General features: G+C 31.5%; 1 protein-coding gene across 2 annotated transcripts in view; it reads left to right on the forward strand.

Moving 5' to 3' along the window:
• Nucleotides 1-361: 361 nt before the first annotated feature.
• Si (sucrase-isomaltase) overlaps nt 362-18,404 on the forward strand; it is an 85,869-nt gene continuing 67,826 nt past the window's right edge. The window contains exons 1-7 of one of the 2 annotated variants that reach the window (XM_074073862.1): nt 362-538; nt 2,931-3,048; nt 3,703-3,809; nt 14,138-14,255; nt 14,568-14,677; nt 15,589-15,740; nt 17,286-17,457. In XM_074073862.1, coding sequence (XP_073929963.1) covers nt 2,931-3,048; nt 3,703-3,809; nt 14,138-14,255; nt 14,568-14,677; nt 15,589-15,740; nt 17,286-17,457 — 777 coding nt within the window. In that variant the 5' untranslated portion in view covers nt 362-538. Of the gene's footprint in view, nt 539-1,557; nt 2,211-2,930; nt 3,049-3,702; nt 3,810-14,137; nt 14,256-14,567; nt 14,678-15,588; nt 15,741-17,285; nt 17,458-18,404 lie in introns of those variants that run through there. The other variant, XM_074073864.1, reaches the window with a different exon arrangement.

An 18,404-nucleotide genomic window follows, 5' to 3' on the forward strand; every position in this document is an offset into this window, starting at 1 on the left:
TAAATCCTGTTGTGTCATCTCAAGCCTTGTGATTCAAGAAACTTGCTCTGTGATTGGCTTTATCATATTAAGTGTCACATTATCTTTTAATTGCCAGTTCCCAATGTTTTACAACTTGTATTTTTCAAATATGCTTCTTTGTTCGGTGAGAACTTAAATTCATGCAGAGACAAAACAATTATTAAAGAGTACTCAAGTAATGAAGTAAATACAGTTTTGAAAAGAGAAAAATAATTAAAATAACTATTTTTATGTTCTTAAGATAGTTCCTAGCTTCTAGAAATCAAAGATTATCTAGGAGCATGGTTATTAATTAACTTTGATTCTCAGAGAAATATTTATACAAACTACTTCCAGGGTTAAGGCTTTTAGCAATTGCATGTTGAACAGAGGCATATTAAAAATTGATAGGCTAGTGGGGGTGCAATAAAACTTTATGAGTGGGTCAATATATACCTGAGTAATTTCCCCTGATCCTCACTTTAACAACCTTACCAACTCCAACACAACGTAGCAAATAGGACGGCTATGAAATAAGGTAAGTGCTTAGATCCTACTACACAGCTACTTTCATTTTTCTAAGCAAATGAACTTTTCCTTGATTCATGTTAGCAATGCTCTTATCTTCACTTGTTTAAAATAGTGAAATAATAAAGATCTAAGATGCCATTTTAAATATAGAGTCCCTTGCACCAAACCCTGAGAAAAACATTCTAATTTTTAAGATTGAGAATATTTTCTTTGTCCTGTCCACCATTATAAATTTATCAGAATTAGGTAGAATTCATAGCAATTTCTGTTTAAATATTTTCTATAGAAGAAAAGAAGATTGAAAAATATTTTTGAAAAATGCAGGGTTAGTCTAAATTATGACAACATACATTTTCTTTGATAGAGGCAGAGTAGAATGCTAGATTTATAACCTATTTAAGATTTAAGATCTGTCATCAAGCTACCACTCATTTTAAGAGGACATTCATATGTGATTTCCCAAAAAAGTTTTACTTGAAATTATTGTGCTTCTAAAACATATGATCACTGTAATTACCAAGTGCAGAAAAAGGGTAAGTTTAGTACTTATTGCTTGTGAGCACTCATATGTCTAATTTAATTTGGGGACAGGAATTTTGTTCTAATTTTTTTAGATAAAGGAAGGTTTTGTCATTATAGCTTGTGTGTATTTTATTTTTTACTTTCATTTATAAAATGAAAAACATATTCCTTCTTTCCGGCTAAATGAAACATAACTAGGATATTGCTTTAAGTTTCAAGTTAAATATTTAAATTAGCTAAATGTTAAAAATGACCATGTTACTTTTCACATAAAATTGAGCATCTAGGTTTTGTTTTTAAAAAGCTTCATATGTCAGAGAATGCTTTGTATCATGAAGACTAACCTTAACTTATAGTGAGTTTAGTTTCTTTGAATATTACTGATGTAATAAACAGCTTAGCTTATATATTCACAATAGGAAACTATGCTGAAATTGAATGCTAATCTTTAAATATTAATTAATAAATACTATTAAAATAATCTTGTGCTTACTCATATCAGTCTCTGAATGACTTTCATGATTCATAATATGAAGAATGTAAAAAATGTCATTGAAGAAATTCACATAGGCATAGACATGCTTGTGCTATGGTAAAATGGATGGAAAATAGATTAATTATGACCCCAACTGTAGGAATAGGCTCACTCTAAACCATGCCAGTTGATTCCTATAGTAGATGGGCAGGAGTTAAAGAAGCTTTAGCAGTAGGTAAAATGGAGGAAGGGTATCAAAATATGCTGCAGTGTTAAGGGAGAGGATGAAGGTTTAATTCTGAAATAGTTTGGATACAAAATCAGTAGCGCTTACTTGATAACTGAATGTGGTAGAAAAATACGGGAGAGGGAAAAAGGTTTTAGGTTGGGAAAACTGGGTACAATAAATAACATATGGTTTCAGGGACAGGGATCATGGTGAAGGAGAAAAAATTAAAACGAGCAATTTATAAATCATTTACCATGAAAAGTCTAAATTCTACCTGGATATATGCCAGAATACAGAAAGTCCATGGAAACGTCAAGACCTGGAAAAAGTGAGAGATATGCAGTAAAATTAAATTAAATATGATTTCAGACAATTATTGTGGAAGAGTTCTTTGATAATTTAATTTGGTATTGTCTGTGTTGTATCTCAAATGCAAGAAGTTAACTCTCTAAGGTGAGAATTTACTGTACATGTTACACCTGTTATTTCATGGAAGAACTTAGTGTCATATATTTTGAAATGTTTTAAGATATAGCAAAATCTGTCAAATAAATACTATATTTCCAAATATATATATTTACATCATTTTCCACAATATTGTTATATTAAAGAAGTGTTGAAATTGGAGCATTCATGGGTTAGACTATGAAGAACTGAATTATTTTAATTTGAGGTATAATTTATTCTCTCTCATTTTAGAATTCTAAATTACAGAAGTCAGAATAGTGAAAGTTAAAAAATAAAGAAGTTTTCTTTGTCTTGAAAAATGTTTTAGGGTGTGAATTTGGTCAAAGTGCATTATATGAATAATACATGGAAATATTACAATGAAGCCCCTTTGTACAATTAATGTATGTTGAAGGAGAGACAGAGAGAGATACTTTAAAAGGAGAGGACAAAACACATGAGTACATGAGCTTGGAGATTCTTTATCTTCTCTTTTTTCATCTTAGTTGCTATGTGATCTGCACTGCTTTTACTTAATGCTGTGTGTGTTGCTTTCATTTTTGTCAAGTAATCAATGTAGATTACTTTAGATTAAAAAGTGATAAAGCTATCTGCATCAGTTTGCATTGTGCTTAGTAAATTATATATATGAAACTTCATAATTGATTGTGTTTTATTGTAATTATCTATTTTACATTTTAAACACAATTTTCTTTCTTTCTTTAGATGGCAAGGAAGAAGTTTAGCGCATTAGAAATCTCTCTGATTGTCCTCTTTGCCATTGTTACTATAATAGCTATTGCCCTAGTCATTGTTTTAGCAACTAATACACCTGCTGTTGATGGTAAGTAGTATTACACATTCTTAGACATTATGGTGAAGTTATGAAAATGCTATTGCATAGTTTTGGATTTTAAACATAATTTGTGAGAAATGAAATATGTAAAACAATCTGGGGTTAAGTTATACAATTACCCCCAACTTTTTCTGTTCATTATGCTCCAGTTATCTCAATGAAAATGCACTAAAATTAAGGAACTCCTGTGTTTTGACACTAATGGATTTTCTTATTTCTGTTACCTGAGAAAGAGAAAACAGGTAAAGGAAGAAGTGTTTAGGTAGGGTAGAATTAATTCTATCTTTTAAGTGTTTTTACTTTTCAGTGAAAGTTTAAATTTCACGAATGAGACAAAAGAAGCATTGAAACAATATTTACAATAATGAAAGAAACAGTTTTGAAAAGAAAAACCCAACTGAAACTTTTATATTTTTAAGGTAGTTCCTAGCTTCTAGAAATCAGACTATGGTATTTTAAAATGTTATTAGGATCTTTTTTTTTATGACAAAGTATTGAAGTTTTGGATGTTTTTAAATGCAAATTTGATTTAAAATTTTTAATTATATGCATATTTATAAATTCTTTCTTTGCTTGGAATTTTTCATTTCTTGAAAAATCCATAAAAATGATTTAATGTCATGCTTTATTTTCCTTCCTCAGAAATAACTCCTACTTCAACTCCAGCTGGTTTAGGAAAATGTCCCAGTGAGATAAATGATGCCACCAATGAGAGAATAAACTGCATTCCAGAACAATTTCCAACACAGGTCTGCAAAACAAATTCTTACTATCTTAATGAGCATACATGTTATTACCCTAAGATAACTGCTCAGTATTTTGTAATTTCACATTATTAAAATCTAGGCATAAATTTATGGTACCTCCATATAAACAGATGATAAATAACCTAAAAATAACTGATATTACTAAATGTGTTTTTCTGTATCTCTGTTATTTCAAATTAATGTTTAGTATTCTTTCATGTTTAATAAGATATTTTAATATAATAAACCTTAATAAATTCTAATTTCTTATATCTCCTTCTTAGAGAAAATATAACCTTTGATAACATAAGATATTTGATTGAGAATACTTATGTTCTTTTATAGTGTTTGTAATGATGGTATTAAGAAGAATTTGACAAAAATAAAATAACACTCACTTAAAAATATTTTTTATTATTTGGCAGTTAGGAGTGAAGAAGCACAATGGAGAAAATTAAGGGTAGCTGACTGGATTCATGTGCCCTTATATCGACTTTCCCTTTTTAATTCATGAAACTATGAGAATAAAAGGTCAATGAATGTATGTGTGTGTGTATATATTTCATATCTTCACATTTAAATTCTGTAATATTCATGCAAAATCTCACCTCTCCAACTCTCCCCACTACACCCAAAATAACTGCTTTTGCTACATTGGAGTTAACACATAATTTTTTGATTGTAACATTTTTCTGTTGGGAAACACTAGAAATAGCAAATCCTATGGCTTACTCACTGATATAAAAAAAGCTGTACAACATACTGGGGCACACTGAGGAAAGTAGCTATTTGTCAAGAAATGATTGAGGCTTAACATAAAATTTTATTATGAAAAAATGCAGGTTGTAAGTCTGAAAGGGAAACATTTAAAAACCAGTGGTTTAAGGTTTTAATGCTTACTCTTATACTTTAATGTTAATCTAACCTGTTAGGTTGCTGAAGAGTGTTTTCAATTTGAAACAGATTATTCTTCAGTAAACATTTCTACATGTGTCATTTAAGAATACAAAGTGCACTTATTGTAAAAGTGTAACTTAGCACATCTAAATTTCTTTTTGTTTGTTTCTTTTTGCAGTGCTAGATACCTAAGCCAGGGTCTCATACCTGTGTGTGTTGTATACTCTGCCATTGAGCTACACAAGAGGCTTCACATGAATTTAAATGGTGCACTGAAATTTCTAACTAGAAAAATAATAATTTTAATGAGTTTCTGATATTAAATAAATTCTCATCCACTGAATTTTAGACTTCTATGGGAACTTATAGAGATTGTCACTGCTAAATGAATATGTCAGAGTCATTCTGCTAGCTCATTGGCAAAGCTGGAAATAGAAACGTGGTATGACTAGTTCAAGATGAACACATGTTCCATGGTCTCAGTAGTCACTGCTATTATCAGCATCTTGTGATTTTTCTCTTATTGGATGAGTTTTGCAAGGTAATATTTTTCTACTATGGAAAAATTGATTAAAATCATGATGAATGAAAAACTAAATTCTACCTGAAAATAGGAAAAACTTTAAAGTTTTTCTTCATTTCCTTTCTGAAGTGTGAATTTCAAATGAGATTTTATTCAAAGTCTTTTACTTGTATTAAATTTAGTTAAATATATTTGTATACTTTCAATAATATTTTATCACTATTACCTTGGAAGATTCTTTAAGATACTTCAAATATTAATTTTCCATCATCTTAAGTAAACACCTTAAGACTTATCTCCTTAATATATGTGCATATATACTTGAAATTCTAATTTTGAGAAGTGTATACTTGAATATTTTTAGCTAAACATGGTAGTTAAGATTGACTTTAACAAAAAGAAGATCTTCTAATAATTTCCTGAATTTTTTTTAATTAAAAACTTCTGGGGCTTGGAGTGTAGCTCAAGCTGTAGAGCACCTGTCTAGCAAGTGCAAGGCCCTGAGTTCAAACTCTAGTACCACTCAAAAAATTCTATTAGTTTATATATATACATACATAGATATATGTTTATGTATACATATGAAAAAAGATCATGATTGCAAAATACCTCAAAATAAAAAATTGGTTATATTAAATTTATTGCCTATATACCTTATTTTAATTAGTTATATTAGTTGTACAAAGGATTTTTATTGTGGTATTTCTATATGTGCACATAATGTACTTTGTTCAGGTTCACCCCCTTCTATTACTCTCCTTATAACACTACCTACTTCTTGCCTTTTTACCTTTTTAGTGGGTTTCATGATGCTATTTCATACATGCATTAAACATATTTCAATCATATTCACCCCACTAACACCTTCTCCTTTTCTTCTACAGTTCTCCCTGCACAGTCCCACTTTTACATTCATCTCATAGCATTATTATTTTCTTTTTAGGTCTCTATTCCACATGTGAGAGAAAACTGGTTTCCATAGTGGCTATAATAATTTACTTTGCCACCAAAAGTATATAAGCATTTCTTTTTTTCCCTACATCCTTGTCAGCATTTATTTTTTTGATTTTATGATGATAATCATTTTGACTGGGATGAGATGGAATCTTAATGTCATTTAATTAGCATTTTCTTCATGGCTAAGGATATTGAACATGTCTTCATGTATGTATACATATTTGTACTTCTTTTGAGAACTGCCTGTTTAATGGACTTGTCCATTTATTACTTGGAAGTTTTGCTCTTTGGTGTTTAATTATTTGAACACTATATGTTTTCTGAATATTAATTCTTCATCTGAAGGATAGCTAGAAAAGTTTTTTTTTTCCATAATGTAAGCTAACATTGTTTCCTTTCAGGTACAGAAACTTTCTTAATTTGATGCAACTCTGTTGATCAATTCTTGTTCTTATTTCTTGAGCAACTGGAGTTGAATTTAGAAATTCTTTGACTATGCTGTGTCTTCAACAATTTTTCCTATGATTTCTTCTAGAAGTTTAAAAATTTCAGATCTTCCTTTAAGATCTTGATTCCTTTTGAATTTATCTTTTTGCATGGTGGGATCTGTTTCAGTTTTAAACACATGGATATCTAGCTTCCAAACACCACTTGTGGAAGAGGCTGTATTTTTCCAAATTAAATATTTGTAACTTTGTGGAAAATCAGAGAGCTGTGATGTGTGGAATTTTCTCTGCTTTTCTATTCTATCCCACTGTTCTACGTGTCTGTTTTGGGGCTAGTACCATGCTCTTTATTTGGTTTCTGTGTTGTATTACATTTACTGATTTGCATATGATTAGCCATCCTTGATAGCTTGAAAATACTTATGATCTTTTTAATGTGTTGTTTAATTTTCTTAGTACATTTTTTAATGAGAATTTTTGTGTTTATGTCTATTAATTCTTTTCTTTGTGTGTCCTTATTCTGCTTTGGTATCAAGATAATACATGTCTCATGGAATGAATTTGTTAGTGTCCCTTCTCTTTCTGTTTTATGGAATAGCTTGAGGAGTCTTGATATCACTTGTTTAAAAGTCAGGTAACATTCAGCAGTGACTCCTTTTTGCCCTGGGCTTTTCTTTGTTGGAGGATCCCTTCTTAATGCTTCAATGTCATTGCTTGTTATAGATTTGTTTAAGTTGCTCATATCTTCTTGTTTCAACTAAGTCATACATGTCTGGAATTTACTCATCCCTTCTAGGTTTCTAAGTTATTTAGAATATAAATTTTTGAAGTATTCCCTAATAAGCCTCTAAATTGCATGGGTATTCATTATGATAGCCCCTTTTCATCATCAATTTTATGAATTTTGGTCTTATTTAATTTGTTTTGGTTAGTTTAGCTAAGGTTTTGTCAACCTTGTTTGTATTTTAAAAGAGCCAGCTGTTTGTTTCATTGATTCTTTGTACTGTTCCTTTAGTCTCATAGCTCATAGCTACAAACTTTCATCTTAGTACTAAGTTTGCTGTATCCAAAATGTCCTGGTAAGTTGTATTTCTATTTTCATTTAATGCTATGAGGTTTTAAATTACCTCTCTTATTTCTTCAATGATGCATTGATCAGTCAAAAATGTATTGTTTGGTCTCCATTTGTTTGAATAATTTGTGAAACCTCCTTTGCTATTATTTCTAGTTTTATTCCATTGTTGCTTTGATAAAATTCCAGAATTTATTTAAATTTTTTGCATTGTTTTATGTCCTAAAATACAATATATTTCAGAGAAAGTTCTGTGGAATGCTGAGAAGAGTATAAAACTGTGACTATTTGGTGCAATATTCTTAAATATTTGTTGTCTATTTGATCTATAGTGTTGTTTAATTTTGAAACTTCTTTGTTGATCTCGTTTGACCTATCTATTGGTGACACTAGGTTGAGTAAGTCATTTATTATTATGTTGGGGTCTTTTGTGCTTTTATGTCTAGTAGTGTTTGTTTCATGAAATTGCGGGCATAGATATTTGGTGCATATATGGTTACAGTTGTAATATTCTCTTGATCATTTGTTTCCTTTATCAATAGGAAGTGACTTTCTTTGACTATTTTGACTAACTTTTCTTTGAATCTGCTTTGTCTGATATATCTGTGGTTATTCCAGATAACTTTGAGGTTCTGTGTGCATGGAATACTTTTTTTCCATCCTTTTATTTCAATCCTGTTTTAGTCTTTGCCAGTGAGTTGTGTTTCTTGTAGGCAAAGAAAAAAAATAGTTTTGTGTCTTGTTTTCTATTCCAAACTGCCAGTGTACCTCTTTGAATTAGAAAATTGAGACCCTATACATTCAGAATTATATTGAAAAGTTTGTAGCAATTCTTGTCATTTTGATGTTTGTGTAATGTTTGATTCTTTATCCATATTTGCTCATCTATTCATCTAGAGATACTTATTTCTTGCAATATTTTTATGGTTGCATTTATCTAACTCTTCTTTGTGTAGAGTTCCTTTAAATATCTTCTAGAGTCTTGGCTTACTTGTCAGGAATTCCTTTATGTTTTGTTTATCATGATAAGTTTTTATTTCTCCTTCAATTTGAAATAGATCTTTGCTGAATACAGTTGATTGGAAGTTACTTTTTTTCATGGCTTGAAATGCATCATTCCACGACCAACCTGCTTTTAGAGATTCTGTTGAGAAATCTTCCAATGAGTTTTCCTTGATATGTGACTTAGCACTTCTTTCTTGCAGCTTTCAACATTCTTTTTCTTATTCTGTATACTTAATGTTTTAACTATGGTAAGGTTTGGGGAGGTTCTTTTATTGTCTGTTTGATGTTCTAAAAGCTTCCTGTACCTGAATCATATTTCTTTCTGAATATTTTGGAAATTTTCTGCCATTATTTTATTTAAATATGTATTCTATATTTTCAGTTTTTACTTCTTCCCTGTCTTCTATGTTCAGACTTTGTAGATTTAATCTTTTAATGGTATCCCAGTGGTCTTTCATGTTCCTTCCTTACTTTATTTTCATCTTTATCTTGATGTTGACACTTACCTTCCTTATTTTCAGCTCTGATATTTTATCTTCAAGTTGATCCAGTATACTGGAGATGCTTTCTACTTAATTTTGTTTTCCAGATGTCAATTTGAATATTTTTTAGGAACTCTTTATCTTCATTGAATTCCTCTTTCATATACTATATTTTCTTCCTTATTTCACTATACTCTTTTTTTTGCATTTTGTTTGAATTTATTTGGCTGTTTATATATGTTTTCCTAGAATTAATTCAGGTACTTATATCCATCCTCTTTAATTTCTTTAATCATTCTTTGAATTCTTTGTGTAGGATTTCATCTATTTCACTCTCATTGGTGTCTATTCTTGCAGAATTGTTGAATTTTAGATGAATTTTTCTAATATTTCTTGCATTTGTTATAGTTTTTGTGTTTATGCATTGGGATTTGTGCATCTGATACCAAGTTTTTAATGTAAGTTTTAATAACCTGTACTCTCTCATTTTGAGTATTTTCCAAGTTCAGTCAAGGCTAGTGTAGTGGCAGTGTTGAGTTGTAGTTTCTCACCACTGGAGTTGAGGAATAGCTCACTAGCCAAACATTTGGCCATGCTTTCAGGGCACTGAACCTGATTTCCTGTACCCTCAAAATAGAGGGAAGGGAACTAGCTAGTGTCTCCTGTAGTTCTTTGTGTGCAAGTTGGCATTATATGTACTTTGAGAGAGAGAGACTGGTCAAGATTCAGCTGTCCATGCCTGTGCTCCTCTCACTTTGGATGCTTCCCTTTTTTGTATACTTCCCTTTTTTGTATACTGGAGTCCACTGAGAGCCACAAGGAGATTTGCTGACAGTAGGCCTGGCAGGTTCCCATTTGCTCCTCAGGTTCCCATATGTAGCCCTAATGACAGCAAGTACAAAAGCAGAAGGCTATCCCTGTATGTGTCAGTTAGTGGGAGAAGTAAAAAGAGTCCTGATTCTGCACTGGTGGTGCAGAACTGAGGGATTCATATGCTTAGCTGCCAGTCGCAATGCTTTCATACCTCATTCAGCAGTTCATACCCTATGGGAGTGAAGAATGTTGGGAAATTTTATTATTCACAGTACCTGTGCTTTGAGCTGACAGTCTGGCCTATAAGCAAACATCCACACTGAAGCTAGCAGACCACTCCCAGAGGCTGAACACTTTGCCAGCAGTGGGATTGGTGCTCTCTTTCTGTAGTGATCCTCAGATGTTGGGACTTGTTCTCCACCAGGGAGAATGTGTCTACTGACTTCTGCACCCTTGACTTGCCTAACTTCCCACTGCTTAAACTTGTCAGTGGGCACAGGTAAGACCCTCTCCTTCTCTCTATCCACATCTTATGGTCATTCAATTCTTTAGACATTGTGGCAGGGTTTCCAAGACACTCTGGGAAATGATTTTCCCATGCTTTCAATACCCTAGGATATCTCTATTTTGAACAGTAAGCCATTTTTCAAGATGATGTCTTGCTCTAGTTTTTCAAGTTGTGGGGAGCAAAAATTGTCTTTTTTTTCTCCAATACCAGACTTTCACACAGGAAATATCACCATCACACCAAAGCCCTGCACTGCATTTGGGGATTGGGGGATGTATGGCATTGTCCCCCGGGTAGGTCTGCCTATCTGTCTCCAAGACTTTTCAGCTTACCTTATGGTGGAGGATTTGGCTTTTCCCCCTTCCCCAGGGAGTCAGAACTAAAGCTAAAATCCCTCTACTCTGTCACATTTCTGTTTCTCTGTGATTTTCAGATGTCCATTTCTTCTTTTTTGGTACCCAATGTTCTTCCTCTCTTCATCATTTCAGTATACTATATCTCTTTTGTTATCTGATTTTTCTAATTTACTGTGTCAAACAGAGAAAGCTTCTACTTCACCACTTTGTTCTGAATTCCTATAATTCATTTTTAATTAGAAGTCACACATACTTATTTTGCAATGAGAAAATGCAGAATATTCAAGATACTAATTTTAAACACAGGCATCATTCCATGCAGAGTGCATTAGTCAGCCCAGGCTGACTTATAAAATCACCATTTCTACTGGATTAGGGACACACCCTTATGACATCCTGTAACCTTAATTGCCTTCTTAATACTTTATCTCCAAAAATACACATACTGTGGGTCAGAGATTCAACAGATGAGTTTGAGAGGAACACAATTCAGTTTATAACAATGAACCAATCTACTGTGTATTGTTATCTATAAATCAATGTATAGACTTGTGATTCTAGTCTATGTACATACTCATATACAAATATAAGAAAATAAGAATATGATAAATTCATTGAATTTTTGCATAATAAAATTTAATGAAAATATTAATGCATGTATATTGTACTTTAATTTTGTGCTTCTTAAAATGAAGTCTAAGAAACTTGTAGTTAGATGACAATTAAAAATACAGTGGAAAATATTTAAAATCCAGAAAAATAAGAACAATCAAACATACAAGAAAAACAATAAAATATTCACAAATTAAACTAAAATTAATAACATTTTTATTTTGAAATGCATACTTGTATACTTTCAATAATGTTTTCTCATGAAGATGTTTGAAAATCCCTTAAAATAATTCACATATAAACTTTCTATCATCTGAAATAATCACCTAAGGCAATGATATATCACATATATGTAGATATATTATTTGAAATTGCAAATATGGGATGTTTATTTAACAATATGAATGGGATATGGGTTTTTAAACTAATACTTTGGTGTGAGTTGAGTGATGCCCTCCCATAATTCATGGCTCCCTGGGATTCCAGAATGTGACTTTATTTGGAAATGTAATGCATATGTAATTATTTAAGACTAAGTCATATGGGATTAAAGTGTATCCTAAATCTAATGACCAGTGTCTTTGTAAGATGAGGAGATTTCTCAGTGAAAAATGAGAAACTCACGTCAAGTGGAAGCAGAGGTGGGAACTATGCAACTAGAAGACAAGGATGCAAACTGCTGGAAGCCACAAGAAGCCAGGAATAAAACAAGGGAGGAATTTTCCCTTTCAGAAGCATCATGCTTCTTTTGCCCCTTGAATTAGGGCTTCTGGCTTGAAGAACAGTGAGAGAATTAATTTCTGTTGCTTTAAGCCATTTCTTCATGATAATTATGTCTACCCTAGGAAACTAAGGTAGTATATTTCGAGAAACTTAATGTCTATTTTAATATTTTTTGTCAAAATATCATTATAATGTGCTTGTTTTTTTTCTCTTGTATTTAAAACAATCATAACTTTACCTTTCCAAATCATTGTTATCTGTATTTTGTTTTCTGCTAATATTTAAAAATATATATCTTAGAAATACTGCTATGAGTGATAATTTTTGTAGAATAATTTCTTTGTATGGCAGGGACACTTTCCACAAGTTAGGTAATTCTAGGTAAAATTGCCCAGTTAAAAAAAATCACACTTTCTTGACTTCCTGGTAGATATCAGTCCTCCACAATGGTAGGATCCATTGGTACTATTGTTTGTAATTTACACGTATGCATATATGCATGTATCTATATATCTTTGTGTGGATCTGAAACAATTTCATTTGATGTGAAAATATGAAAGAGATTGATCTATTCTTTTACTCAATTAAGCATGGAGACTTTTATTTATTTTTGAAACAAGCAGCCCAGAAAAATATCTCAATAGGTATGCAAATTATGAAATGTGTGACAATATTTAATTTTATTATTAGGTAAACTTTCACCAATAGCTTTGTTAATGCATAGCATTACCAGGTTGCTCAAATTTTTTTAAACAGGACCTTACAGATTTTTCCACTTCACATAATATTTTTTAAAAAATTTTATTTTTGAGTGAGCATGCATTAATAACACAATGGGAGCTACTTTGTGATAATTCCATATATGTGTGCAGTGCACTTTGAATAAGTTCACTCTCTTTATTATATTACCTACCATTCCTCCTCTCACTTCTTCTATTCTTCAAACAGTGTTTGGTGGGTTTCTATAAAGGAGACTACATAATACAAAATCACAAACTCTTTTCATATAGATAACAAGCTTCTTAAAACTCTTAAGAGCTTTTTTTTTTTGTCATCTAACTGGGGTTTGAACTCAGGGCTTCACTCATATTATACAGTTGCTCTTTTAAAATTCTTTTACTCATTGGATTGCAGTAAGTGATTGTGATCATTGGCATATAAAGTAGTTAAAATACTTCAAATAGTTAAATGTCGAAGTAATAAATACCTGAAAATAACTCTGTTAAAATCTTTCTAGGTGATTGAGTTTATGTCTGTATGCAACTTGAAACAATTTTTACAGAATAAGTATTTCAATTCTTTATCAATACTATGCCAAGAGTAAATTATAATTTTGCAGAGGGCAGGAATCTTATTTTTGTGGTAGTAATGGTGTTTGTACTCAGGATTTCATGCTTGCTTTGCAAGTTCCCTATACTTGAGCCACACCCCTAGCTCTTCATTTAGGAGATGTCACTTTTGCTCAGGTCAGCCTGGACCTAGATCATTCTATTTTATTCTTCCCACTGTTGCTGGTATGACAAGCATGTGCCAACACTTTAATTTTTTGTACCATTGAGATGAAGTCTCTTTTTGACTGGACTGGCCTTGAACCATGATTTGCCTGATCTCAGTCTGCCAAGTAGCTAGGATTGCAGGTGTGAGCCACTAGTGCTAAGCAAGGAACATTTAAAATACATGACTTTACAATGATGTATGTGGATGCATGAATTTGATAAGTCACAACACAGAACATATATACTGGAACTGGAACTGATGGAAATAATTCAGTTTTTTCAATATTTATATTCCTTCCAAGTTGAAAGGAATAGAAGAACAAATGGTGTTAGGGCATATTAGGTATTAAACTTTTTACAAGCTTTCATTCATTGGACAAATAAAGCCTAGCATATCTGATAACAGAAATATTCATATTATTCATTAAAAATTTTTTTCAGGTAGTTTGTGAGCAACGAGGCTGCTGCTGGAGGCCATGGAATAACTCTGTTGTTCCTTGGTGCTTCTTTGTAGATAACCATGGTTATAATGTTGAGAAAATTGAAAGAAAAAGTACTGGTGAGGACTGCCCTGTCATTATAATTTAATAATACATAATTTAATATAATGTGTTATAATGGAAAATGAATTTTAAATTTTCCTTTAGAAAAACATCTTGAATAGAATCAAATAATAAATATGTACACCAAAAGTGCAAATTAGCTGTACTGAAGATTTATTTATTTGCATGACTACATCTTGAAAATTACAAAAACACATTATATGTGATAAGTGCAAACAACTGTAAATATCTGTATAATATTTAATAATTGTTAAATTTTAACAATGAACAATGAATTCACTCATACTTATTTTGATTCCTTTTTTAAGGACTTGAAGGCAATTTAAACAGAATACCTTCTCCTACACTATTTGGGGATGATATTAACAGTGTACTCCTCACAACTGAAAATCAGACTCCCAGCCGTTTACGGTTTAAGGTTTGGTTTTTGATGTTTCTAAGAAAATTTGATAATATTATATCAGTTACTTCACTTCTCTGAGTCTGCTTGCTAAAATATAACTTAATAATAATACCATCTCCTGCACTTATTTGAGTACTATAATCTATGTAAAATTTCTTGGGGAGAATAAATGCTCAATAAATGTCAGTAATTTTTTGAAATTATTTCAACTGTGTTAGTTTAAATTTTAATTTGAAAATATGTGAAGTGTTATATGAATGCAATTTATATTCACCATTTCTTTTTACTAGTTGACACTCATATATATGCTTAATTTTAAAGAAAATAATTCTGCTATTTTAAATAAGCAGCTTAGTAGCATTTTTTAAATTCAAGATGAATACATTGCTATATGCTTTGTACAGTTACCTTTTTAGCAACAAATTCACATGAATTAAGTGATATTTATATTTAGTTAGCTAATATTTGTGTGCTGTGAGTTGAACACAGGGCAGTTATTGTCCATGCTAGACAAATGTTCTACTACTACGCTATACCCACAGACCTGAGATATTTTTAAACAAATTTTCCTATCCTTAGAGATTATCTAAGCAGGTGAATGGTAAACAGGTCCTAGATAATGAAATTCCTAAGTCTAGTATTAAAAATCAGTATTTGATAATACTCTCACAGATATTTATAGCCATCAGTGTAAATCTTTACCTGATTTTATATGCAGAATTTTAAAGCTAATTATTATACCTTTTCATAACAATTTATATACTTTATCTGTGCATAGCCATTCTAAAATGTTAAAATTTAGGTTGTGATCATGTTTATAAAGACTATGCTCCTTTATAAATGTATTATGTTTGGAGAAAGCATTTAGTAATTCACATTTGGAAAATTTTGAATTAATTTGTTTTCATTTATTTCAATCTTTGCAGATTACAGATCCAAATAATGAAAGATATGAAGTTCCTCATCAGTTTGTAAAAGAATTTACTGGACACACACTTTCTGAAACATTGTATGATGTGGAGGTTGCAGAAAAGCCATTCAGCATCAAAGTTACCAGAAAAAGCAATAACAAGGTTTTGTAAGTAAGAATTTCACATCAATAATCACTTGGATAACTAACCCATTTTATTAGATTACTATGGAATAGAGATGTCTTAATGTTAAAACGCTGTCAGAAAGAATAAATTTCCTCCCCAGTGAGAGTGTGTGTAAAACTTTGTAAAGATTCTGATGATAAGAGTTTTGTTTTCTGTGGAGGAAAAGTACTAAACACGAATGAGGAAATGTTCACGGGTGACAATCAAAGGTGAGGGTGGAGAAAATAACTGTTACATTTGAAGTTTTGTCTACATTTTTACATTTGTGGAAGTCTTTTGTGTCTTGTCCTCATTATGTATTGTATTCTTTTGGAAGTTTGCCAGCTCAAGTGGTTACTATTAGTGAGGTAATAATTACCATGGTAAACTTAAAAGAATTTTCTTTTGTGTATATTAAATGAAGTATAGGTAGAACTCGCATGTAGAATTCATTGGCTGGGGGCAGGTGTAATAGAGACTAGGGATTTAGAAACATCCTGTAAGAAAAACTTCAGGATGATTGCTCTTTCATTTGCCCAAAATGTTAATTAACCAATGGTGAAACCAGACTCTCAAAAATTGCTTTCATGAAATAGATTTTAATATTTTTTGCAATTGGCTTTGCTCTCAATCATAAATTCTAAGTGAAAGAAGGCAGACAGACATATGATACACAATTTCAGTTAGATGCGGAATCTATAAAAGCTGAAATCATAAAATCATAGAGTAGTTGGTTATCAGGAATTAGGGGAAGATTTTGGTGAAAGTATTAGGAAGAATAAGTTTTCAATATCTATGGCATCATGACTTTAGTTAATAATTTAATGCATATTTCAATATTACAAGAATAGACTAAATGGTCACACCACAGAAGTAATAAATATGTGTAGTGATGGTTATGTTAAAATAGCTTGATTTAATTATTTTGAAGTGTATATTAAACGCTCACATTATACTTTATAAGTGCATATAACATTACAGTTTGCTAATGAAAATTAAAACTATCCAATGCCAGCTAACATTTCGTATACTACATGTTTTGGCCTGCATAACATTTGTGACCAGTTTTCCTTTTTAGGAAAAATGATTTTGAAATTTATTTTGGCATAAATGCTAGATATGTGAAAAGAATATGTAATAATAATAAAATAAGTATTATAAATCTTAATTCCTGGAGCAAGGCAGGACTGGGTTCAAAACCTGACTCACATGTCTACCTTTTGTAATATTTGAAAATATGAATTTTTTTCCCATTTTGTGTCATCTATGCAATGGGATTGATGATGGTCATTATGCTCGTTGGTTGTGGTGAATATCAAAGGAGAAAATGCATATGGAAAATCACATGGGAGATGGGAGAAATTGTGTTAATGTGACAAACAAGCTCTAGTTATGCAGTAATTTATGTGCTCCTGAAAGTGAACACAGCTAAAGACTAAGGTCTTTAAAATCAAATATTCCAGATGTGGTTAACCTAAAGCCATATTTTTGTAGAACACTTTATGTGTTTCTATGTCATTTCTTTCTTTCTTTCTCTCATGATTCAGATTTGATACCAGCATTGGTCCCCTTGTATACTCAAATCAGTACTTACAGATTTCAACCAAACTTCCAAGTGAATATATGTATGGTCTTGGGGAGCATAATCATAAGAGATTTCGTCATGATTTATACTGGAAAACATGGCCAATCTTTACTCGAGATGAAGCTCCTGGTGATGTAAGAAATTATCTTTCTTGTTATGAATAAAATGAGTACATCGAGCAGATAATATTTGTGGCCTATTTGAACCATAGTTTCTTTGCCATTACTAGTTAAATTACTTGGGTATCAGTGATACCTAATCCAGAAGTCTATTTATTTTAGTGATGATATACAGTCAACTCATACATTAACTCAGTGGCTAACAGATTTTGTGAATGTTTGAACAGGCATTTCTAGTTCCCGAAAGTTTTCTTTTGACTTTCATTTTTATATCTCATCATTCCTTTTCAATCACCTTTGTATTTTGCACACATAAAACATGGTGTTTGAAATTATTCTAGCTTAGTGTTACACCTGTTACTAATGTTAAACTAGAGTAATACCAAGCACCAAGTTTCACATGTTCCTGTGGCATCTTCCTGTTTTTCAAATGCCATCTCTTGCTTCTTTGTCCATTTTCCCTGATCCACAACGTGTGGTAATATTCTGTCACTTCCAGTCATTGCAAGGCGGTTGGTTTTCTTTCTCAGGACTGAACTTTGAGTTTTTTCATCATACAGTATGTCATTGAGGCTTCATCTGAAGTTTAACCACATAAGAACTTTTCCCAAGCTCTTCTATGAATAGTCTTTGCTTTCCAACTCTTCATTTACTTACATGGTAGTGTAGACAACAATCACAATGTATTAAGTCTGTACACTGTATTTCTTTCTCCTGGGTTGTGAGATTCTTGAGGACAAAGAGTGCACCATTTATTTTTATTTGTGTTAATGAGCTTTAAATGTCAATGTTAACTATTTAATTCCACAAATGAATAAGTGAGTGGTTATTTTAAGAACCCCTTGGCACAATAAATTCTATTGTCTATATCATTGTTATCTGTAATAAACACCAGACCGAGACCCTCATACCTATCTCTCTCCCTCCCTCCCTCTCTTCCTCCTTCCTTCCTTCCTTCATTT

The sequence above is a fragment of the Castor canadensis genome, chromosome 5 (assembly GCF_047511655.1).
Source record: "Castor canadensis chromosome 5, mCasCan1.hap1v2, whole genome shotgun sequence".
Lineage (NCBI taxonomy): Eukaryota > Metazoa > Chordata > Mammalia > Rodentia > Castoridae > Castor > Castor canadensis.